This window comes from Sceloporus occidentalis, unplaced genomic scaffold (genome assembly GCF_023333645.1).
Source record: "Sceloporus occidentalis isolate IW3139 unplaced genomic scaffold, rSceOcc1.0.p SCAF_4, whole genome shotgun sequence".
Lineage (NCBI taxonomy): Eukaryota > Metazoa > Chordata > Lepidosauria > Squamata > Phrynosomatidae > Sceloporus > Sceloporus occidentalis.
In genome coordinates this window covers 61,045,695-61,071,447 of record NW_028316984.1, presented here as the reverse complement: position 1 = coordinate 61,071,447, position 25,753 = coordinate 61,045,695, and the positions used below count along the sequence as shown (strand labels likewise).

Below are 25,753 nucleotides of genomic sequence, written 5' to 3'. Positions count from 1 at the left end.
TAGTGACCATGAGCAATCAGCAGCCAGAGGACGAAGCTGATGAGCTTCAGCTGCTGAGCATAGCAACACAGAGTGTACAAGGTCATTCTACTGCCAGCGTGCAGGAAGCCTGAAAGATAAACATGTGTCGTTTAGACAAGGGGACAGTTTTCTGAGTGGCACAGGAAACTGGTAACAGCCATGAACGGAAGAGGCTGGGTTTTAGGACTGCATGGCGTTGTGTCTACATAAACTCAGAGGCTTCCGGTAATTGGTGTTGGGTTTTGTGAGAGAAGTGGATTGTGAGTTCTGTATAGTAAAAGTTGCATTGGATAATTGGTTTGCACTTGTAAATAAAGATAAGCACTTTCGGGAGTTTGGTTTGTCTGTCATTAATCATCAGAAGCCTGGTGAGAAGCTGGACAGTTCCCGGTGACCTGCATTCCATCATTTCTGGAAGACAACCATCTGCTGTTACCTTTGCTGAGGGTTGAGGACACGCTTCCAAGATACGTCAGATATTCTGCTATATCCTGACACTTTAATCCATTACTATTTCACTTTCAGCAAACACAAAGAGTAGTGTCTTATTTCCTTACTTGACATTTAAGATGTTGGAAGTGTGTTTGCATAAGACACATTAAGCATTTCAGGTCATAATAATGCCTAATTTGGGGGGGGGGGGGTTACTTTGAGATGGTACTATGATTAGTCAGTGACATCCCTAGGGTTGGTGTCACCCAGTGCAGGAATTCATGGTGTCACACCTCACTATTGGCCTCCTCACATTTCACACTATACAGGAACCTTAATAATGTTTGTTTTGTGTGTGGGGGGGGGGTTGCACTAATGTTACTCATAAATCATAATTCCCATATACCACTGAATGTAATGCTAATAGTTATGACATAAAACAATTAGCAAAATTAAAATTACACCTTCAAATTGCAATAGTATATGTACAGCCTAAAGGTATTTACACATACATAGTGAAGATTTGGTTCAAATGTGATGTTTTTGAAGAAAATTTTAAAAGAATTTAAAATTTCAAAAAATTCAAAATTTCAAAAAAAAATAAACTTTTGAAATTTGAATTTTTAATTTTAAAAAATACTGGGCCCTTTCCTTTCTCTTTCCACAGAGTTTCACTTCACTCCCACCATCTCTTAAAGCATTTAAAAGAGATACAGATGAATGCCACAGCCCATTTCTGCCAAACGGTAGGTATCTGAGGTGTTACCCCTACTTACGGTGTTACCTGGTGCAGTCCGCAACACCCTGGTGATGCCACTGTGCTTAGTTTATGTTTTGTTTTGTTTTGTTTTCTCTAATCAAATATTTCCGTCAAATACTTATGGGCTGTTCAGAAGAGGCAGCCAATGGATCTGCCAACCATTAGTGATTTTACAGCCACTATTCCCACAGCTGGTCCAAGCTGATTAGGAACTTTGCCAGTCCAGTGCTGAACCTCTGTTGGAACAGTCTATGCAACTGGAGAGCTCCCGGCTCCCTTCCAATCAAGAAAAGCTGCAGAAGCGTGAGCAGTAAAATCAGTAGTGGATACATCACTCATAAAATCACCCCTGCTGATGAGACATTTGTAAGTTTTGTTTAGTAAAAATAAGTCAAACAAACACTAAAAATCAGACTGTGCTCTATTTATAGCATTGGGAAATCTTCTAGAAAACCCACTTCACTAATCAGATACCACATGGTCTCCTCTCAGCATGATGTGATTAAAATAATTTTGCCCCATTCTTTAAGATGTTAGCCTTTTCCTTGCAAACAACAAGATCTTCCCAGCTTTTTTTCTCTAGCCAAGAAAGTTATCTTTCTTCTATCTACTCTGAATATGTGTAAGGGTACAGATTGTGTGTATAGGTATCACTACTGGCCTTGACCATTAGTTTTGGAGTATCACTGTCATTTTTCTGAGAAGGCAGAATTGCCCCACCTGGCCTTTTAATTAAACACCTGAAGCTGTAGGCAACAATTTAGAACTTGTATTCTCCTTATATTAATACTGAATGAATTACATTGTGGTTAGCTTGTTTTATCTGAACATTATTTTATAAAAATGGATATGAAATTCTTTACCAGACTAAGCCACAGTAAACTATAATCCGCAAAATAAAGATAATTTAAAATATACTTTCTCAATACACAAAGTCCTTGGTATGATCTGAGCAACAACTGGCATCCTATGCTTTGCCAAACAAGTCCTAAATGATCAAATAGATATGTTTCCATACAAACAGATAAAGCCTTTAAAGCTGTTTACAGAATCCTGTACTGAAAATATTAACTGGTGTATGTTATAGTGATAATATCCATGTGTTAATTGGAGTATCATGCTAGCAGATTTAATCAGGAAGAGCATGATTCACAGAATCATAAGACTGAACCCAAGGATTCATAACCAATAGAAATAACCTTGTTTGTCTCATTTTAAGCGTGACCTTCATACCATTTCGTAGAAGATTCTGTACTGCTAGAAACATATTATATATTGCCTTAACTGCAGGAAATTTCTACTTTCCATAGATATTGTAAATATAAGTTGCATGCTTAGTATACTTAAGTGCACTGTTATTGTAAGTAATAAAATCCTACGTATTTAAGTAGATTCTGTCTATTTATTTAGTTTAATTAGAACTATATATCTAATTATACTAAAGAATACTAAGAATATTTCAAAATAATTCTTCATAACTAAATATGTATACCATTACATTCTAAAATCACAACAATGTGCAATATATAATATTGTACCCATTAAAAAGTGGATTGGATCAGAGCTGCTGTTCCATGAATGATAGATCTGCTTCAAAAGGTAAGTCAAATTCAGCACTGGTTCTTGTGAAGAATGTGACAGGAAGCTATCTTCACTAGCTTCCCCTCTTCCTTGCAGTTTTCAAAGCAGGGATTTTTTTATGGGGGAGGGAAACATAGGATCTGCTCAAAAAAGGAAGGGGTTGGCTGCCCCCACCCACGCCTTTCTAATACATGACTATGCAAGCAGTGGAATTATGATCTGTCCAAATCTGGAACCAGCCCAGTAGCTGCACTGATTTTGTCTTCAAAGCAAAATCACAGAGATTTACAATTTATTACAGAGATCCTATTTTGCACTATGAAGACAGTTTGGACAGTTTGCAGCACTAGAAGGTTCAAAAACCAAGGGATACATGTATATGAACTAACTTATTCTGACTCACACAATGAAGCGAATATTAAAACCAGATATCTTTCACTAACCCTTCCAAGCCATCTTCCCTCAGAAAGACAATAACTTAATGTTTTATTTTGCAGCTATCTCATACCCAGGTAAGCAGAACATCTCAATACCTCTGAATAAGTACTTTTGTTCTGTATAACAGGTCAAAGATATAATCAGATATATTCTATACATATTTCTGATGAGACTGACTGAAATTTAATGCTTTACTAAAGCCCTATTTGATTACTGGCAGAAAGAGGAGACAGAGCTACTGCTGGCTGGTGGATAGCCACCTGCATCTGCCATTTTGGTTATTGTCTGACATATTACCCAGGCCCTGGGAGTCTTTGCTATTTAGAAGTGTTCATTTTAAATCAGCATGTGCTTGACCTAGTTACTTTCCTGACTTACAGGTTGTACTGAGCTCCAGAAACAGTTGCTGCATTAGAATAGTCATCTAGAAACCATTTTGGCAGCTATGAGCCTGATAAGAGGAGGTGAGATGTTGCCTCCCTGCTAAACTATAAATATAGTCTAAATTTTCTTCTTGATGTTTGTACTGAATTGACATCACTGTCAGCAAGCACACTTTCCCTTGATAGATCCACTTGAACAAGAACACATCCTGTTAATCATCCAGCTCAACCAAGAGGCAGCAAGGGTATCATGAACAGAGCACTGCTTTCTGTATCCTACTTGGCTTAAGCCACTCCTTATTATCCTGACTTGTGCATTAATTGCTTATTATCCATGATTGGTCCAGAATATCTGGTAAATTCCTATTGAGTTTTTATGGTTGTAGCTTGTGAAGCCTGGGGGTGGGATGATTTTATCCAGTCCTGACAGAAAGAATGAAGACTACCAAGCAACACCAGGGAAACATAAACAATAATTTAGCCATAATGGGGGAAAATTTTCATCCTGTACCTATGCTGTCTGTCCTTTTTCAAAAATATAGATTCTTGCTTATTCTGTCTAAATATCTCATATGCCTGACCTGTGCATTAATGCTGTTAAATCATATATATTAGCTTAAGTGCAGAAGGTAACATTATAAAATGAGATTTCTTAAGATACATCTGGAAAAGGATAGAAGCATAAGAAACAGAGAGAAAGCAAGCCGTACAGTCCGACAGCTGCCAAACATGTTGAATAGCTAGTCTGCATTCTCAAGGGAGGGAGTAGAAGCCACTGTGAACACTGGGCTCTTCAGTACTAACATTTTGCCATTATGAACAGTTAGAATGGGAAGAAGTCAGAATCAGAGGAAGCTAGGAAACAGAGCACCATAAATAGCAGGTGTCTGCAAACGATTCTCAGTCAATTGAGCTACTCCAAATTTGACAAGCAAAAGCCAATCATATCACACAGGAAGCAATCACCAAGCTCTCTGGGAAGCATCTCACCTTGAAAGCTGGCTAAACGTGAAAGCAGCTGAGAAATAAAATACAATATGAATGATGAGGATAGGCACCACATTACATGTTAAGGTACTATTCAGTAGAATGTGAGGAGTAAAAAAGAACCCCTCACATACATGAATAACAAATACATTGCTACAACTGTATCCAAACTATAGCTGTTGTATCAAATTACTCCACTGTTTACTTTTTTCCACAGTCTACAACAGGTGGTTAGAAAGCATACATTGTTTACCATGCTGCAAAATAGTTATCTGTTGGACCTGTTATAAGGCCAGAACGTTCGTGGAAAGTTATATAAAAACGCATCCCCTTTGCCAAACTGTATTTGCCTCGTTTGGAGAGGGGGCATGAATACAGATGACCATATGTTACCCATAACAAGATCCACAACAACTCCAAACAGATCTAGAAATCCTGGTCCTCCAATTGCACAATTCTGATCAAATATGGAGTTTTGACACATCTGTTCTTAAAAAGGAATACCTGCTTCTTTTAATTCCTCCCACATAAATGTCAACACCTGAAAAGTACATAACTTTTAAATAGATGTGTTCTAAAACATGGAAGATTCAGTGGAAGTTTTTTGGTTAGAAAATGAAGTAAGTTTTCTTCTTCCTTTTTCTTGAGGCAAGTGGAGGCCAGTAACCATCTTTCTGAGCCAGGGTTGAAGCAGACAGCCCTGTAGGAGCAGCCTCTCGTCACTCCAGCCACAATCGTGCCAGGACCATGGTGATTGCATGGTCTGCTTCCAAAGTGGGCCACTGCTCAGTCCCAAGATGGCCGCTGCCAGAAGCCAGATTATTTCTGCTCTTTTTTGGTCCAGCTTTTACCTCTTTATTGTGGCCTTAGAACAGCTTCCAGATGCTTTGGGAGCATGTGTCATGTAAATGCCACACCCCCAAAGTAGCAGGAAGCTGCTTTATTTGGCCTGTGCATTTCAGGCCACAGTGTAAGAAAAGTGTTATTTAATTCCTAAACTGTGTACCTCTGTGTATGTAAGCACTGCCACATTTACCATATTGGGACCATTTGGCCTTTCAGACAAATTTTAAAATATCTTCTTCTTGGAATGTTACTTCTGATTTCTTAAAGTCCTCACCACCAGAAATTGTACTTAAAATCTCTGAACCACTATCAGGTCATCCTATGCACACTTACTTGTCTGCTCTGGAACTTATTTCTGAGCAGACCTGTTAAAGGACTACAGTACAATGTTGAAATTTTTATTTTGTCCAAGCTGCTAGCAAACAGGAAGATGGTGAGTTCAGTCAGGAAACTATAGTATAGTCAGCCCCTCATATCCATAGATTCTTTATTTGTGGATTCAACTATCTATGGCTTAAGAATGTTCCAAAAAGATGTAAATTTCAAAAAGCAAATCTTGATTTTGCCATTATATAAAAGACACCATTTTACTACACCATTGTAGATAATGGGACTTGAGCATCTACATATTTTGGTATCCACAGGGGATCCTGGAACCAAACCCCTGTGGATACCAAAGTCCCACTATCTCAAAAGGCCAAAAAAGCTAGTGTTGACCAATTCAATCAATCACTTTATTTATGTCCATCCTTTTCCCCAAGGATGGGATTCAAGGCAGCTATGTAAATATTTTAGCACTTAAACAAAACTTTACAATACAAGTGTATGTTTAAAAAAAAAAGCTTGATTTCCTCACACTGTATGCCACTCCTTCTTTGGTGAATAAAAAGGAGGAAGGGAGTGGAAGAGAAAAAGCAGGAATGTTTAAGACCATTATTTATTTTAGCATGAGCTTTTGTGGATATAATCCCACTTCTTCACATGCAGTACAGAATGAAAACATCTTTAATTGAGGTTTCTGTCACCTAATATGTTTTAATACAGTGACAACCAAGTGATATTTAGAAATAATTTTGCCTAGAATAATACCCATAGCCCAGTACTTAACTCAAAATTACAGCACTGCTTCAGCTAGACATACTCCAAAGAAATTATATGGAAAACTTGTATTCTAAACAGTATAACCTTTTAACTAAAATATTTAGTACAATTTGCCCATTTAAAAAGAGAAGTGAAAAGATTCATTACAAAATTATTTATTTTCAGTCATACAGAAAAATTTTGAGAAGCCATAACTCTCTACCTACACACCTCCTTTTAACTAAAACTTTACACCCAGATATCACACCATACATACATTTCAGAAATAAATCATTGATTTTAATTGTTCTGTTCCCAAGGTAAAAAAAATTGTACTTGTGAAACAGAACATTTTTTCTTATAGAAGCTTGTAAATAAATCCCTGTTTCTATATTTCATTCCTTCTTTCTTTGTAAAAATCAAAACAGAGTGTGTGTGTGTGTTTTCCATACAAATTACACCAAGTAATATATGCTGAGTTCTGCAGAGCCCATTTGGCCACATCCTAATAACACCCCTTGGGAGCTGACACCAACTTTCAGCACTAGCCCATCACTGCAGATTAGCAAAAGAACATATGCTGCAGCAGCATTCAGTTTGCCTCACACCAGGAGATGGTATTTTGAATATCTCACACCAGTACTGTGTCTCTGTGAACTATTTTTATAATAATAAATAGTCTGGGTTCTCAAAAAAAAAAGCTAAGGGATATATCTTTTAAATACTAGTACTACAATCCAGTATTTCACATCACAAACTCTCTGTTCAAAATCTAAGAACACTTTACATTATTCCCAGCATAGCTACCTTGCAAATTTCTAATCTTTTAATTTTGTCTGAGCTAGGGACTTTCCCATCAAATGGAACCAGCAGCCTTTTACTTTGTTTAATTTTTTAAAGTAATATTTGCTTAAAATGTCCACACTGGGCACTTTAGGAAAGCCTGATTCTCTCTAGAATATTAACTTAAATAGCCTAAAGCAGAAAATCACATCCACATGAACATCATTAAATCAGTCACAAAGAGGAAATAATATCTGCAGAATGGAAGAATGCCCTCCAAAACTTGATTATTAGATCAGTAAATAAATACCATGTTGCATTATTAATCCAGCAAAATAAATATTACAGTACATTTTTGTGTATTATTTTGCCTCAGGGGTGTGTGGTTGTGTGTGTGTGTGTGTGTGTGTGTGTGTATCAAATAAAAAAAGATGCCAAAGAAAGATTAAACCCTTGCTTCCCCTCTTCAGTTAACAATCAATTCATTATATATCTGATACTACTCAGAAAAACATAATATATTTTCATACCCACAAGTTCTAAAGAGAACCAAAGATCTGGTCCTTCATCTGACCTTCAACAATTCTGTTCAGGGGGGAGGAATTCACACAGCCATTTTATTGATTCATAAGCATCAGGCAAGCCTTGTCTAAATCACTTCATCAGTTATATATGAGCTATATAAAAAGCACAGAGCACAATCCTGTGTGATGCTTTCAGGTATCAAAGACAAAAGCTAAAGATTTGAAGTAGGTCCAATACTCACTGAAGGCAGCAACTGCCAGTGCCAGTGTGACAACAATGGAAGCCCCAGAAACCCACAGCGCCTTCTTTCTGTAGCTTTGAGCTTCATGAGGTTTTAATCTCGTGCTGCTTTCTAGTAAACCTGATGAGAGAATTTTTAAAAATACCTTTTATTGTTTTTAATAAAATATCAATAGATCTGATCAGAACCCCCCCCCCCCCCCCAAAAAAAACACAAACATGCTTCCTGTGTATAGTGTCATTTGGGCCAGATTCAACTTATTATATTTAGACTATAAATAAAGCAAATACAGGTGCGTGAGTTCAGCTGTGTCCAGCTGTGTGCCTGCACCTCATAAGGAGATTTAAAATGTACTAATTGCAGCCTGGAGCACACTATAAGCATAAAAGAACTATACGTGGAGGTTTCACAGCACCTTTACAGTTCCATTTTGCATTTACACTCTTGTTACTGATCAAGTGTCAATGAATAAGGGGAAAGCTTGCTTTGTGTACCAGTTAAGCAGGTGTACAAACCAAATGGTAGCTAGACTATAGGACTATAAAAGCTAGACAAGGGGGCTGATAGGATAGTACATAGCTGGAAACTAGAGCATGCATAATAGAGGTGGCATTAGAATTCATTTGTTACACAGACACCTCCACTTGATTCTTTTGTTACTTCAAGTCTATGGGGCTTTACTCTACTAGCACAATTTAGCCATTCTTTTAAAATGACAGTACTCTATTTCCCAATTTAATTTCCTTCTCTTTTTGTCCTGCTCGCCCAATTTTTTAAAAAATATAGTAAAATACTGCTTTCCAAATAAATATATTCTATTTATGGGTAACTATGGGGAAGCATGAATGAAGACATCAAAATCATGCACAGCTATCAGTGGAATAAATCAGACAAAAGACCCATTGAATTAGTGGTTCCATGCCAAAAGAGCAACATGAGGATCTGTGTCCAAGATACAGATTGCTAATATTCACGATTCACAATGGTAGTGATAAAATAAAAGGACATGTTTATAAAGCTAGATTTTATTTATTAAATGCTAGAATGTGAACGCATCTCCTTCTCCCAAGTAATTTTTAACTATTACAATCTGAGGAAATTTTATACCATGCATTTCTTCCAATCTGAGATGAGGAATCGCCTCAGTTTGATTTAAATTGTTCCTCCTAAAAGCATTGTCTTGTATCTATGAGAAAGTCCCAGGGGACTGCATGCAAAACATCATACAGCTGCCAAATACATACAATGAAAATGGTTCCACAAGCAACATCAGACCTTTAGAGCTTGTATTATGTGTGCAAATTTCACCTAGAATGAACTTTCAAATATGTATTGGATTGTTATTAGGCTAAACTATAAATAATCAACAGGAATTAATTGAAAATTTATAGGAAAAGCCTACATTTGTTTTATTAAGGTGACATTTTAGCTATCATTAACACACATAATTTTTTTCAGTTGTCTGTTTTGTTTTGTTTTTTAAAAGGGTCATTTCTAACTGATATGGAAAAACCTTTCAGATGAGCATGTCTTTATCATGCCAATATTTAATCAACACTGCTTTAATCAGTACCACATTTAATTTTTTAACATTTCAGATGAAAGTGCATGTTATGTTTTTAATCAATGTTCTTGCTCTAATTAATCCTGCATTCGTTACCTAAATCTTAATGGTATGGGCATAAAATCCTAATCAGAGTAGTGGTGATGAAACCACTCAAACTACAAAAAAATTAACATCCAAAAACTGAGCAATACTCTCAAAATAACTATGAGCAAATCAAGACTGATTTAAAAATTTGTTCCTTCCAGTTTTACACTGAGTTAAAACAATCTGACCTGGGAAGGCTAGTATTTAAAAGCCTCTGATTGTACCAAGAGCTGACAGAAAATATTCTGGGATAAACGAAATGCGTATGGATCTCCAAAACAAAATCAAAAGGACAGGAACAAAATCTGGGACTTTCTAGTCTTTTTAAATAGTTCGGAAACACCCTGAATCTGAAACCTTCATATTCTTAAAATACACACAATTAAAAGAGGGTTTCATTAAAGAAACACATGCAGGATAAAAAAAATAGACCCTAAATTTCTTCTGAAATAACATTAGTGGACTGAGCTATTGAGGGGAAGAAGGAAAGCCAGTTTTAAAAAGCAGCCCATATGGGTGCTTTCTCTCTCACACACACCTGCACACTTACAATGCATTTAACTGGGGCCTTTGTTCCTTTGCTCTGTCACCTTCCATATATATATATATATATACATATATATATACATATATATATATACACATACATACACACACACATATATATATAGAAATATAGATATAGATATCAACAATCTCAGAATGAATAAAAGATGCATAGTGAGAGCAGCATTCCTAGATAAGTCAGGGTCATTTCATTACACACATACGTACGCACACACACACGCATGCACACATGCACACAGAATTAAAATTGCACCTTAGACAAAATTCCTCATTGAGCGTATGTGCCTTCTTCAAGTTGCCTGTCAACTTGTGGAAACCCTGTGAAATTCCTAAGGTTTTCTTAGGCCACGAATACACAGAGGTGTGTATTTTGTCTGTCCCTTCCTTTGAAATGTATTACTTCAAAGTAAAGAATTCAAAGACATAGCCGTGTCACTCCATTGAATCAGTCCGTAGGGAGATTTGAAGCCCCTTTGAGACTCACTGAAAGAAAGAGGTTGGCGGCAGGAGCTTTTGTAGACCTCAGTCTACGTCTTCAGATGCATTCCTCCAAGATCTCTCTACGTACTGATTCAAAGTAAAGAAGCAAAGGGCATTATTATTATTTATGCTGTTAATAGGAACCATGTAGGGAATGTTTCCAGGGAAGGTGGTCGTTTTACACAAGACAATCAGGAATCTGGAGGGGAAGAGAGAGAAAGAGAGGGAGAGAGAGGAAATTGCAGACAATAGCTAAAAGCAAAGAAGATGCTATAAAAGCATGATAAGGGGTGAATTTAATCAGAGGAAACGAAGATGCCAGGGAGAATGGGGGGGGCGGGGGGCTCAAGAAAGGGCAGACTTCAAGGGAACCAAGATAGATGCCAAGCCAGGGCCTAGGCACGTGTGGGGCAGGTGCCTTTGTGGGGGATAATGGGCTGAATGACCCTTTTCCTCAAAGAGGAGGCGGGGAAGGAGGTCATGGCCTTTCCTGGCCCTGAATGGGGAGGCTAGGGAATGCCTTTTAAACTGCATTTTGAATAGAGGAGATTGAAAAGCCCTCAGAAAAGAGAGTGCCAGGGGGCTGTTTCCCCATTGTGGCAGCCCTCTTCTCTGTTAGGAGGAGGCAAAAACAGATTAGAATAGCAGGAAGGGAAGGGAAGGGAAGGGAAGGGAAGGGAAGGGGGAATAACCATCACTTTGGCCACCTAGGAAGGAGAATGCACACCTTGAGAAAACGAAGGTGGTTTACAGAAATTATTGTGTTGGGTGTGTTTTTTGTTTGTTTGTTCCCTTTCCCAGGAACAAGGCAAAGGGCAGGGAGAGAGGGGCTGAGGGCTAAAAGAAGAGGCGAGGGGGCTAAAGTGACGGGAAAGGGGCCCACAAGGGCTGGAGGGGGGGGTCGTCAAGGGGATGGACCCCCAAAAATGCCACTTGCAAGAGCTGGGGGTGTCCACTTTGCTCCCAAGGCATTCCAGAGGATGCAACAAGGCAAAATTAAAACATAAAGTAAAATAAAGAAGTAAGTGTTGGGGATGGAGCTAGGGCTCTGGAGACTAGGGTTTGAGTCCAGGCAAACCCACTGGGTGAACAAAGTCACGCTCTCTCAGCCTCAGAGAGAAGCAATGTAGAAACTGTAAGAGACTAAGGGACTTGAAGGCGCACAACACACACCGAGACACACAACACACACCCCCCAAGTTGTGGGCTTCCCCCAGCCCCTGAGGATGAAGTTCGCCTGGGAATCTGAGGGGGCCAAGAAGACCCTGTTCCCTCCCCTCTGGCTTTTCAAATGGGGGGCTGTACAGGTCTAGCCGGCTACAAGAGCCATTTATGGAGGGAAAGTCGGACTTGAAGCGAATTAGGCGTCTTGGCAAGAAAAGCGAAACCCTGCAGAAATAATTCGGGTTGACACCGCTTTAACCGCCCTGGCTCAATGCTATGGGATTCTCATTGGTAGTTTTGTGTCAGAGAGCTCTGGTGCCACAGCAAACTAGAAATCCCAGGATCAGCATTTGAGCCAGGGCAGTTAAAGTGATCTCAAGCCGCATTATTTCTGCAGCGCGGATGCAGCCTAATAAAAGAGCCGCTTGGGCGGATGGTGGAAAGGGAGGCTCAGTGGCCAGGAGGCTGAGCAGAAGGAGAAGAAGAAGAGCAAGGCGGCCAACCAAGGGCCTCCTCCTCCTTCTCCAGGGCCATGAGGCCCTCCAGCAGCAGCAGCAGCTCCAAAGAGTCCTCCCAAAGAAGCACGGACTTGACATTCAGAGGAGGGGGCTTGTTCTCAGCTATTGCTATTATTACTTCGTTATGGTTTACCTGGAAAGGTACGTTTTTATTTTATTTTACTACTGTAGTTTTCTTTATCTGATTTATAGCCCGCCTTTCTCCCCAAGGCGGCTCACTGAGGAAACCTTTCGAACTGTTACAGAAGTCAAACAACTAAAACGCCTATCTATCAAACCACGCAAAATACACACCATCGAAAATCTAATCTCAAAATCACCCAAAATACACACCATATAAAACCACAGAACACATACACGCGCGATATAAAAGAGAACCTAAACATCCGGTGAAATATGGACCATCGAAAAGAGGCTCTAAAAAATCACACAAAATAGCATCTAAAATCACGTAAAACATAGACAAGTTACAAAGAGACTAAGCTTGGGGAAAGTTGGGCCAGGGAGAGGAGAGGGAAGCAAGGAAGGAAGGAAGGAAGCGTAGTTGGGGGGGGGGTTTGGGGGGGTCTTTGCAAAGAGGCTCACCTCGGTCTTCCAGCTCCTCGCTGAACTGGACCTCCTCCCCGAGGCGCAGCTGCTCTCCTTGGGCTGCTGCTGCTGCAGGAGGAGAGGGGTCCTGGGGAGCTGGGAAGGCTGGCGAGGGAGTGCTATTCCCAGCAGGCTGGACCACGGTGGTCTCCGGGATGCTGCTCCCCACTTTGTCCCCGGGGGCTGTGGGTGCCTCCATGGCAGAAAGAGGAAGGGAGAGGGAGAAGAAAGGGAAATGGGGAGGCAGGGCCAAGCAAAAGGCCCCCAGTGGCCCCTGGCTGCGCTGCGCCCTGCAAGCTTCCTCCTGCTGCTGCTCTGCCTCCCCTCAACTGCGCGCAGGTGGGACCCAGCCCCAGTAGCCTCAGCAGCAGCAGCACCTCGCCAAGCGCCAGGCTCCTCCCCCTCGGCAAAGGCCAGCCCCCAACGCCCCCCAGGAGCGCCCCAGGCAGTGGCCTCCCCCTCCCCCCCCCAAGGAGGACTAAGAGGAAGAGGGCACGCCACAGACACACACACACACCCCAAGAACAGCTCAGGAGAGAGAGGCTGCCCAATAGCCCTGCCTCGGTCAGTGGAGGACCATTGGGGAATTGGGGAGAGGAAGGTGGACACATGGAGAGGGAGGAAAAGGAGGAGGGCTCTCTGCTCACTGTCTCCATTTGGGGCAGGACTTAAGGGCCAGCACATATACGGGGGAAATCATCCACTTTGAGACTGCTTTGACTGCCCTGGCTCAGGGCTAGAGAAGGCTGAGAAGTGTACAGTGGTCCCTCCACATTCGCTGGAGCCAGGGGCCCAGGACCCCCTGTGAATGTGGAAAGACCTCAAATAACAGAAGGAGCATTAGTCAATTGCATTCCGTTGCATCCATTTACTCAAGATTAATACTTTTCTAAACTGAACACTGAGAACAGAACAACTGGAAAAGTTTGATGAAGCACAACAGAGTGATCACATCTGTCCCCTTTGTGAATGGTAACAGAGAGATGCTCACTGAGGCCCTAGTACAAAGGGCAGAAGAAAGATCCTGGGAAGGAAACGAAGAAAGGAGCCCAGACGCAGGGTGGCTGTTATAAAAGATTGACTAGACCATTGTGTTTTTAAAAAGGAACCTGCAAGAACAATCAATGTGAAAAATGAACAAGTATGTTCACTCATGCCTTAATAATCTGTAGGTTATATCACTGTATGATGTTTACTCTTGAAGACAGCATTTTGAATATCAGTTGGAAAGCTTCCACAACTTCATCCTCATTAAGATTGTAATCACACACTTACCTGGAGGTGCAAGATTGTTTATTCGGAGCAGAATGCAAAGGACTTCCCTAGTAATTGCAGTTGGTATTATGTAGCTGATACAGGTTTATTTCAAGAACTAACTGGATAACATTATCAGACTGTGGTAGTAATTTGTTGGTAAACAGTTCTCAGTTCCACTCTTCTTACTGATGAGAAAATTACAGCATACATAATCATAAATTTGGGGAAGCAGGGGACCAGTAACATCTTCCTTTATCAGTGACAGGTGGCCAGTTTACAACACACATACCTAGTTGTGGTAAATTACCATTTAGCAAATGTTTCCCGTGAGCTGGCTATGTTTGTCTATTGCAGCATAAACAACAAAGAACCCTGTGGCATCTTAAAGAACAACATGTTCAATTGAGCAGCACTATCATTTTATGGTGAAGTGGATGTTCTCATATTATGTATTTTCTGTCTCCTGTTCATGCTGAGAAAATGCATGTTCCCTTCATCTATTGTCAGGATAAGAACCAGTGTTGTGCAGTAATTTGAGCATTCAACTAGGACACTGGGGCCTGTTACAGACTGCCAAAATAAAGCTGCTTCAGGTCTCTTTGGAGGTATGCTATTTAAATGATGCATGCATCCTAAGAATCCGGAAGCTGCACCAAAAGCTGCACTCCGGTGCTTAGGAATGTAGTGTGGCTTTGGTGCGACCTCCAGACTCTTAGGACCCATGCATCATTTAAATAGCATACCTCCAAAGAGATCCAAAGCAGCTTTATTTTGGCAGTCTGTAACAGGCCTGGAAGACCAGGATTTGAATCCCTACTCAGCAATAGAAATCCACTGCATGTCCTTGGGCAGGTTATACTCTCAGCCTCAGAGGAAGGCAAAACCAAACCCCTCTGAAAAAATTCTGCAAGAAAACCCCATAATAAGTTTGTCTTTTTTAGAGTCACTATAATTTGGAAACAACTTGAAGGCACACAATACCAATGTTCATTTTAAATTAACTAGCTTTGTGCCAAATAAATGTCTTCACCATTAAGGCAAATGCGGGACTGATAGGGTCCTCCAGATGTTATTGAACTGCAAGATCCAGAAGTCAGTGGTGGGAAATGCTGGGAGTTGCAGTTCAAAGACATTGGTCATTCCCCACGGTTCCTACTTTATGGTATGCCACAAGAGTCCTCATTGCTCTTCTTCAGCAAATGGTCATCAGAATTCTCCCATTAAATATGCTGGCAGGGGAGGGATACAATTACTGGCAATGCAAAAAGCTGGCAAGGCCCCATGAAAAATTTGGCTAGGCTATGAATGGTTGGAGAATGGAAATATATGAGCTTGAGAATTTTGGAATACTTGGAGACAGAATAAAACATATAGACTGCTGGCAGGGAAATTGTATTCTGTTTTCCAGTGACTCCACATTTGTTTTCCAGGTCAGCTCTAGGATAATCTTTTCCATTTTTCCCTCTGTATGTATGTATAGTAGAGAGTAGGGAGCTGGTGAATTGATTCAGTCAAGGAAGCTACAGCCATGAGTTAGCAAGACCAGAGCAGAGCAACTGATGACCAAGCTTTTAGAGATCTCTTATTCATAGGATCATCATAAACTGAAGTTGTCTTGACAGCAAGCAACAAAGGGAGAAGTCGTATGGCAGCTGCTTATATTCTAATTCAGCCCACTATGAGCCATGTCTCTGGTTGACTTTTTCTGTGGGTTGATGGCCCCTCAAAACCTTGCGGTTCCCAACCACAAGTCCCATCTACAATGTGACAAATATCCTGTCCTGAAAGTTTCACAGAAAGCTGCCACATACTGCTGTTTCTATTGGATGCACTGTACTCTAGTGACTGTTAAAACAGCTAACATGAGGAACTAGTAGGCTCAGGTGAAAGGCTAAAATTCAGGTGTTGATAAAAGAACAAAGGCCTGTTACAGACTGCCACAATAAAGCTGCTTCGGGTCTCTTTGGAGGTATGCTATTTAAATGATGCATAGGTCCTAAGAGTCCGGAGGTTGCGCCAAAGCCACACACCATTCCTAAGCACTGGAGTGCGGCTTTGGTGCAGCTTCCGGATTCTTAGGATGTATGCATCATTTAAACAGCATACCTCCAAAGAGACCCGAAGCAGCTTTATTTTGGCAGTCTGTAACAGGCCTAACTTTTGTTATGTTGCAGGCCATGAGCTGTTATGAGGAAGGGATTAGGCAGGTGAGCTTTCCAAGCAAAACAGCAAATCCCACTGAAGACAGCTGGATTGAATTCCAAGCAAAAAACTACACAGGGTTGCACTGTTAGAGGGCCAGGCCACAGCTGCACCTAAAACAAATCTGTATTTTTAACTTTTGTTCTTAGAAGTGAGCACCCTTGAGTTGAATAGGGAATACTTTCAACTAAGTGTGCATACATTTACTTAAGCATGCTATCCTGGAAGAGTTTGAAAATGTTACTGTCCCTCTGCTACCTAGTAGTAGTCCAAAAAGTAACATTTGAAAAAAAAAGGAGTATGACAACATTTTGACAATTCACTAATCTCATGAGCATCACTGAAAAAACCAGACATACATCTGAGTGGACAAACTAAAGTTAGAATCATCCAAGACATTGTATTCCCCATTACCATGTATAGATGTGAGAGCTGGACAGCAAAGAAAGCAGACAAGAAGAAAATCAGCTAATTTTAGTTGTAGTGCTGGAGGAGAGTGCTGAGGTCACCATGGGTGGCCAAAAGGACAAACAAATGGTTACTTGAACAGATCAGGCCTGAAATCTCCTTGGAAGTGAAGATGATGAAACTGGCCACATCATGAGAAGGCACAACTCATTAGAAAAGACAATAATGCCAGGGAAGGTAGTAGGCAGTAGAGAGAGAGGAAGACCACACACCAGATGGCTGGACTCAGTCAGAAAGGTCATGGGCATAAGTCTGCAGGACCTGAGCAAGGCAGCTGAAGACAGTTTTATTAATTTATTCTTTTATCTATTTCCAGATTTATATCCCGCCTTTCTTCCACAGGGGAATTCCAGGCAGGATCCAAGACAAGGGTTCTTGGACATGTCTCATCCACAGGGTCACCATTTGTCGAGGTTGACTTGAGGGCAGTTAACAACAGTAACAAGAAGACACACTGTAAAATTCCATCAGAGTAGAACCATACCTAGCAAGGTTGTTTTTCATGTGCAATCCAAAGAGTCAGTGGGGCCTCACTGAGACCTGAAGACCTTCAAGAGTGGGCAACATCATGGCCCTAGGATAGCCTGAGTCTGGAGAAGCAGTTGCATTTCATCAGCTGACCAACTAAACAGCTACTGTGTCTTGGGCAGCTGATGCACATCCATAGCTTGTGCTGCTGTTTCTGGCAGGTTCTCACATCACATCATCACAGGGCAAAAGACCAATACAATTGGAGCAATCAGAATTGGTACTAGTCTTGGCTTCTCCCTTCCTTTCTTGTCCCATGGCAGTCACTTGCTCTCTTGAAAGGTACAGCTATAACTGCCAGATACAGAGGAAGAGAGAACTGCAACAATTTTGTACAACAATTAAAGTTGAGGGAATCCTGTATTTTTTTGCCACTGGTCCATTTAGTTCTGCAGCCTGTCACTGGGCTGCTGAGGAAATGACTAGTTCAAGGAATGTCACTGAGCTGCCCTCAGCTCCACACTCCATCAGAACGTAATGGCCTACTGAAGAACTGTAATAGTAGCTCAAATGTTAATTAGTTTTCCTTAGACACTGAACTGTATATCAGGAGGTCCACCATCTCTTTCTCCACCTCAGGAAAGAGTAGTATTGCGACTGTTGTTAGGATTACAATTAGATAATGCTTATGACATATTTTGAATGCTTAAAAGCATTCAACATGCACACATGAACTATTCAAGCTGCACATTTCATACTACATAAAATGTGAAATCATTACATTTATACAATTAACATTCCATTGTTTGACCAGAAGAGACACTGTAGGACTAAGAGCACAGTGAACTCCATGTCTTTATAGAATTATTTTTCTTTTTTTAGCATTTACACATATAGACTACTCTGTCTTCCAGTCCAAGCACTAGTCATTTAAGTTTTCCTTTGTCTTAGGTAAAAACAGCCAGCTTATTTTAGTCAATACAGGCACGCTACAGAATGTCCTTAAAGGACAGTCTGGCGACGGTACCATTTGTGCCACCGGCAAGCCGCAGCGGATATACCACGCGGCTTGGTGGTGGCAAGAAAAAGAAGCCACTTTTTGCAGCTTCTTTTTGTGGCTTCTTTTTGCGACGCACCAGTGACACCGCAGTGCGCCATTGGCGCACTCACGATGTGGCCTGGGCGCCGTGATGTGCGGACGCTAGCCGTCCATTACGTCAGAATGGCAGCGCCCAGGCAACCCTAGTACATACGGAGTACGTACTTGGGTACCTGTCTGTAGCGTGCCACAATTTCCTATGTCATTATCATTTAATGCAGTGCTTCTCAATTATTTTCTGTCATGCCCCCCCTAGGAAGAAGAAAACATTTCACGCCCCCTGCGCGACTGTAAATAGTATCATTTGTCTATAAAATTGTTATAAGTACACCTCTGCATAACAGAGCCTCGCGCCCCCCTTTATGGAGCCTCACGCCCCCCCGGGGGGGCCGCCCCACTATTTGAGAAAGGCTGATTTAATGTAACTTCCAGTGCATTCCAATACATTTACTCAAAAATAAGCCCCAGTGAGGGTGCATCTACCCTACACTGTAGAAATAATGCAGTTTGAACCCACTTTAACTCTCATGACTCCATCATACAGAATCCTAGGATTGGTAGTTTTTGAGGCACCAGCACTCTGGAAGAGAAGGCTAAAGACCCTGTAAAACTACAAATCCCAGGATGGTGTAGGATGGAGCTACAGCAGTTAAAGTGAGATGAAACTACATTATTTCTACAGTATACATACACCCCAAATTGATTTGGACTTACTCCCAAGTTAGTAACAACACCCCAAATTGATTTGGACTTACTCCCAAGTTAGTAACAACCCAAGTGCAACTTTCATTTCACTTGCATGAGTTAGGCTGAGCTCCATCAGTTAATAATGTGAATCTTTCTATGTACACCTACTTTCAGCAATTATGAGACATGAGGAATGAGTTTACAAATAAAGTAGCTCAAATCTATCTTGAGCTGTCAAGACAAAATGGAGTGGTTTTCTAAAGTCAGCACTTGCACTAATGGCAGAACTCTAGCGAGCCTTTCATAGTTGCCATTTGGGACTATTTGCTGAGGTCTGAATATATCAAGAGCTTAAATCTCTTTCCCTTAATCCTAAACATTAATCCTCAAGGTACATTCAACTAAGCTTTCAAATATACAGTATATATTTATTAGACAGGAAAATGGAATTAGGGAAAAAAACATTGAAATTGAGCTAAAAGCTGGTTTTAAATGTTAAGTGATGTAAAGAGTATAAATAGGAAAGGGGTATGCATACAGATACCATAAACATCTGAAGCGGAGCAGTGTGTTAGCTCACCCCCCCACCCACCCTTTCCACATGTGTTTTTGTCAGTTTCTGAACAGAAGAGCCACCTCTGTTTATGTATGAGGGCTCCCTACATGATTCAAAACAGGGGAATCAGTGGGCAAAGGAGAGGGGCTTGCAAACTCTTCGCATCTTCAGTCTTCCCAGATCCATCACATTCAAAAAGAACTCATCTGGCATGGTGAGCCCCTCTACATTCACTGGGGGTAGTAGAGGCACAGGAGCCCTGTCAAAGTGAGAGAGAAAAACCCACAAGTAAAAAAACACTTTTTTAACCTGAAAGAACACCTTTCTAGGAATTGCTATGTCTTCCAGTGCAACTCTGTGGCCAATATCCGGCAGACACTGACCACAGAATTGGACTGCAGGGCTTACAAACACATAGAGAATTGTTTTCTTTAGGAATCTCTAGGTCTTCCAGCACGACTCTATGGTCAACATTTGGCACAGTTGTGCTGGTAGACCTAGAGATTCATGGGAGTTTATCACACGGGAGGACTTTCTCTTAATTTCGAATGAAAAGAAAGTGGGGCCAGAATGCATTCACGTGAATTTGCTAGTTCAGCGAATTTACGTGAATTCGAATTGCGTTCGAACTGACTTCCCGTTGCCTGAAAATAGCTTGCCATTGCCGGAAATTGCATGTGGTAGTCTATCACGCAATAACATGAAACCCCATGATTGCATTCGGATTGCCATTGGATTATGCTTCCAATTTCCCTTGTCTGATAACATCCCTAGAGAAAACATAGTAATCAAATCTGCAAATAATCAAATCCACAAAAGTCAAAGCCACAAATGGGGAGGGCCAACTGTAAATGCATGAGAATTGTGCACAGTAACCAAATGCAAAAGGACACAAGAGTTGTAAAGAGAGAAATTCATCATGTTATAGGTTGTTGTGCAGACTACACCTGATCAAATGCCCTATACCAGTAGTTTTCAAGCTTTGTGTTTCCAAATTAGTAGTGTTATCAGAATCTCTGATCATTGGCCAAGCTGGTTGGGACCTGTGGGAGCTGAAATCCAAATCATCTGAAAGACTAGAAGCTAAAAACTTCTTTTTTATTCAACTATTAAAGGTAGAGAAACCTAATTTTATTTTGCATCTATCCACCTTAGGATTTGTTACATTTTCTGGTGGGCAAAGGTTGACCTTAAGATGATCTTCTAGACAGCCCACTTGTAATAGTATACTTAGCAACTAAAATGATATTTAATGTATTGTGTTATTTGAACTGTGTGATACTAGGAAACCACACTGAACTAAATAAGTCTTATCACTTAATAATTATCTCTGAAATTGTACTGGGATCCTTCACTGCCTATCCTTTGACATTCTTCTTAATTAGACAAACTTTGACTTTATTCAAATAAAAGTTTAACCCACATCAACATTTCATTCATTTCTTATACTATCAGCAGTACCTTGTAGTTTTTCTTTCTTGTTTTAGATTGTTAATAGTCATCTTTAGAGCTTGGAAAAGTTATGTTGAGGAATACAATTCCCAGAAACTCTTTGCCAGTATAGCCAGTGGCTGGCCTAGGTGGGAATTCCAGAAGTTTCATTACATAAGACTGCTATTATAGCCAGAAATAAGGCATAAAATGTAATAAACCTCTGAGCTCCAATTTCTTTTGCTGGCTTCCTGTTAAGTAAAGAGTCAGTGACCAGGCAGCTGATTGGGCACAATGGAATCTTTGAAGAATATCTACACTTTTAACATGAGTGACAAGAGAGTGAATGGCGTGTTTTTAGATAGCCAGATATAGCCTCTACCTGAAATAGTCTAGGCCAGGATCAAAGGCATTGCTTGGGTTCTGTCCAGCACACATTGAACAATGTAAGACAATCTGATGAGGACAGACAAGATGATGAAGCTTAGGAAAGAGAACTCTGAGCCATGGACTGCAGGAAAAGAAGCTGATTGCTGACAAAGGATTATTAAGGAAAGTGTTAATGCATAGCATGATATGTCAAAGTACTGTCAAACCCCTGCATAAGCTTGGGTTCCCTCATGTGTCTGGCAGGCTCACCAAATCATTCTTGTTCACAGTATTTGTTCTTGCTGATGAAATAATTAAAATGAAGTTTTAGCATGTTCCACCAGGAAGAAGATTTTAAACATTATTATAAATTATCTATGGCGGGATACAGACCGCCCAAAAAGGGCGGTCTCCCACTGCCCTGGTTTGCTGTGTGAGGGAGCCACAGTGGACAAACCGCGTGGCTCCCTCGCGCAGCAAAAAGAACCCACAAAAAGCAGGTTCTTTCTGCGGCGCGGTTGTGACGCTGTAGTGCGCCAATGGCACACTAGCAGCATCACAATGACGCCGGGACGTGTGGACGCTAGGCGTCCATCACATCAAAATGGCGGCGCCCGTATGTACAGGGCGCCACCATTTTGATGCCCTCATCACATGCGAGGGGCAAGCCGCATCTGGAAGCGCTGCCCCTCACACATAATGACAGCACCCTGTCTGTACAGCACCTATGATTGGCCCCATACAGACAGACCAAAATAAAGCTGCTTCAGGTCACTTTGGAGGTATGCTGTTTAAATGATGCATGTGTCCTAAGAGGCCAGAAGCTGCACCAAAGGTGCTCCAGTCTTTAGGACTGGAGCATGGCTTTAGTGTAGATTCTGGACTCTTAGGATGCATGCATCATTTAAACAGCATATCTCCAAAGTGACCCGAAGCAGCTTTATTTTGGTCTGTCTGTATGGGGCCTATGTTTCTTGTATTGTGCTTTGCTGTTAACTATCCTCCCCAATTGAATCTATCATCTAGTGTGTAAAGTTCCTCTCTTTCTACTACCTTCTAGCTTTCCTAGCATTCATGTCTTTTCTAATAAGTAATGCCATCTCGTGATGTGGCCCAAGTATGACTAGTCTTCTAGGGAGATTTCAGGCTTGATATGTTCAAGAGCCCATTTATTTGTCTTTTTGGCTGTCCCCAGAACCTTCAGCACTCAGCTCAAATGAGTTGATTTTCTTCTTGTCGGCTTTCCTCACTGTCCAGCTCTCACACCCATACATGGTGATGCAGAATACCATGTCCAGCTAATTCTAGCTTTAGTGCCCAGTTGTATCCTGCTACTATGAATAAAAATATATTTTATTGAAAGTTATTTCTCTGCATTTTTTAAGTCAATAAAAAGGTATTTTTAAAAACTACACTTCTAAAATATCATCTATTAGAAAACAGTCCAGCATTTTCAGTTGGTGAGGGAAGCCTTGCTTACCTGGAACATGCTCATTTGCACTGCTATAAGGACATAGCTAAAAAGATCTTCCTCTTGGATAGTACAAGGGCTAGTACTCAAAGAAATCTGACATAGGTTGTAACTTCAGTAGGTTTTGTGGTGTTCAAGCAGGCCAGGCTGCTTGCCTCGTGTATAAGAGGGAAAGAGATGTGTTGTGGCAAACGCTGCTCCTGATAACATGCCCAGAACATAGAATTGAGATGTATTATTGGTCCATGTTGTGTGAGGCTCAGTATTGCCAGCTAATTCCGCAGCATTACCCACATTGCCTGGGACAGAGGCACCCAGCAGCTGGATTGTTGTTGTTGTTGTTTCCAACTTATAGTGACCCTAAGGTGAACCTGTCATAGGGGTTTCTTGGCAAGATTTGTTCAGCGGGAGATTGCCTTTATCTTCTTCTGAGGCTGAAGAAATGTGACTCGCCCAAGGTCACCCAGTGGGCCTCTATGGCTGAGCAAGGATTTGAATCCTGGTCTTCAGAGTCATGATCCAATGCTGAAACTACTACACCATGCTGGCTCTTCAGTGGTCTATGTATCTCAAAAATGTTACAACTCAACTTTGGCTACATGTGGTTAGTGATTCCACTCTCCTTCATCCCCAAAATGTTACCTTCCAAGGTACCCTGGGGAAGCCAATGTGACCACATAACCCCTCAATAGTTGTCCAGAATTTCTTATTCATGACCAAAGGCTCTGTGATATTTTTATTAGGGAAAAAACACATGGCTGGCATCATTTTGTTAAATTATAATGGTGTAAATCTGTTTTAGAACATCACAACTTTTTTCTTTTGCCATTGTGGAGTCAGACTTCTGTTCTGACCATGCAGTGATTAAAATTCCTCCCTTCACCATATAAGCACACAGCTCTTCCTGCAATACAGCCATTACCATATTGTTGGAGAAAGCTATTTTCTGGTAGATTGATAGACCCCCCCCCCCACTCCCACCCCAGACATTCCTGCAGTGTCACAGTGCATCATCTGCAGGAAAAATAACTGGATGCATCTCTATTCATCCCCCTTTCTCAGTTTGCAACAACATGAGGATGGTGCTGGGCAGACTGTACTGCTTATAAGGTGGGTGGGAATTGGATAGCATCAGGAGATGTAGCTACATGATATAAAGTACATATTGCCTCACAAAGGCAGGATATCAGCCAATGTTTTTTAATGGACATTTTTGTTACAATATTTTGTAATGTTACTCAAGTATTCCTTCTTCACAAAGAATGAAAAAGAAACAAACCAGAAATATGAGCTTCCTCATATGTGTTCCAGAATATGTTGGATATTTCTCTATTAGCAATTGTTATACAGGGTCACCATTATATAGAGAAAAACCCAAATGTTGTATCACAGGTGCCTGAAAATGGTTTGTTTGGCTTTCTGCATTAGCCAATTCCCTAATAGCACACTTACTGTTTCATTGTTGTTTGATACTAAGTGGTTAAACAAGTTTTCTGCCACTATTTGCCACCTTTCTCAAGAAGCAGAAGAATGCTCTTGAGCTGAAGGCAGCACAGAGATATTTGTAAGTCTATACTTCCAGCCATATTAGCATCTAATACGAAATTTAACATCCTGGTTAGATCAGACAATATTAACCACTCATATTGTTACTTTTATTATGTATGTGTAAATGCCAACTAAGGAACTTTCCCTATCATGGTGCCTATGGGACACTTGATTGTTACTTGATATGAGGTATGTACATTCAACCATAAAAAGGAATACGTGTACCTGATGTCTTTCATGGATTCTTGGTTCTATAGCAAGAGGGGAGGATATATGTATGTCTCCAGATGTTGTTGGAGTAGAACTCACATCAAACCAGTTTTATTCTTGCCCCATTCCCATGGATTGTATTGGTATGCTATGATGCACTGGAACTAGTGACACCATACACAGTAACAGCTCTGGTCACCATTTAGGGGCATTTTTCAGCTTTAGAAAGGCCTAGGGATTTGGAGTATGGCTGGGGGATAAAACGCCTCTGTTTTCAAGCAGTTCTTTTGCATTTGAGTAATTTTCTAGTTAAAATTGCCTGTGCAAAAATTAAAATTTGGAGGTTCCGGCAGGTTTGGGAGGCTTACACAGCCCTCTGGCTGCATTGTTTGTACCCCTGTTCTACACATACAATTGTTTCTGTGGGAAGATGAGACAGAGCCATAAATAGGGAAGGGCATAGGTGTTAGTAATACAGATGTGTTTGAAAAAGTGACGACTCTGGTTCAATCCATGATATGTCCCAAACTGGCTGGAAAATGCCCATGTCAGAGATGAGAGAACCCCTTGGCAGTCAATGTAGACAACTCCATACTAAAAGAACCAGTAGTTTTAGTCAGTATAACTCAGCTTCCTGTAGTCAGCTAGGAAGTGGTTCAATATATTTCTCCATGCCTTCAAATAAGCCTTGGCTAAGGATAGTGTCTCTCCTCTGAATGAATGCCTAGAAGAGATAATGGGCTGGATGAGTAAAAATAAATTGAAGCAAGACAGAAGTGTTTACTGTCAAAGGTCATCACCTGGGTTTGGAGGTGTTCCAACCAGATCTGCATAGAGTTACAATCCTTCTGAAAGACTGTATTTGCAGTTTAGGGGTGCTTTCAGATCCATTGCCCTAAATGACAGCTCAGATAAATGCAATGGCCAGGAGGGCTTACTATT

The 25,753-nt window shown here is 40.9% G+C and overlaps 1 protein-coding gene across 1 annotated transcript in view; it reads right to left on the bottom strand.

Annotated features, from left to right (window-relative positions):
* The window catches only part of TMEM163 (transmembrane protein 163), a 106,762-nt gene extending 93,455 nt beyond the window's left edge, over positions 1-13,307 (bottom strand). The window contains exons 1-2 of the mRNA XM_089520138.1: positions 13,043-13,307; positions 8,078-8,197 (exon numbers count right to left, since the gene is read on the bottom strand). Coding sequence (XP_089376264.1) covers positions 8,078-8,197; positions 13,043-13,244 — 322 coding nt within the window. The 5' untranslated portion in view covers positions 13,245-13,307. The remainder of the gene's footprint in view (positions 1-8,077; positions 8,198-13,042) is intronic.
* Positions 13,308-25,753: the final 12,446 nt, after the last annotated feature.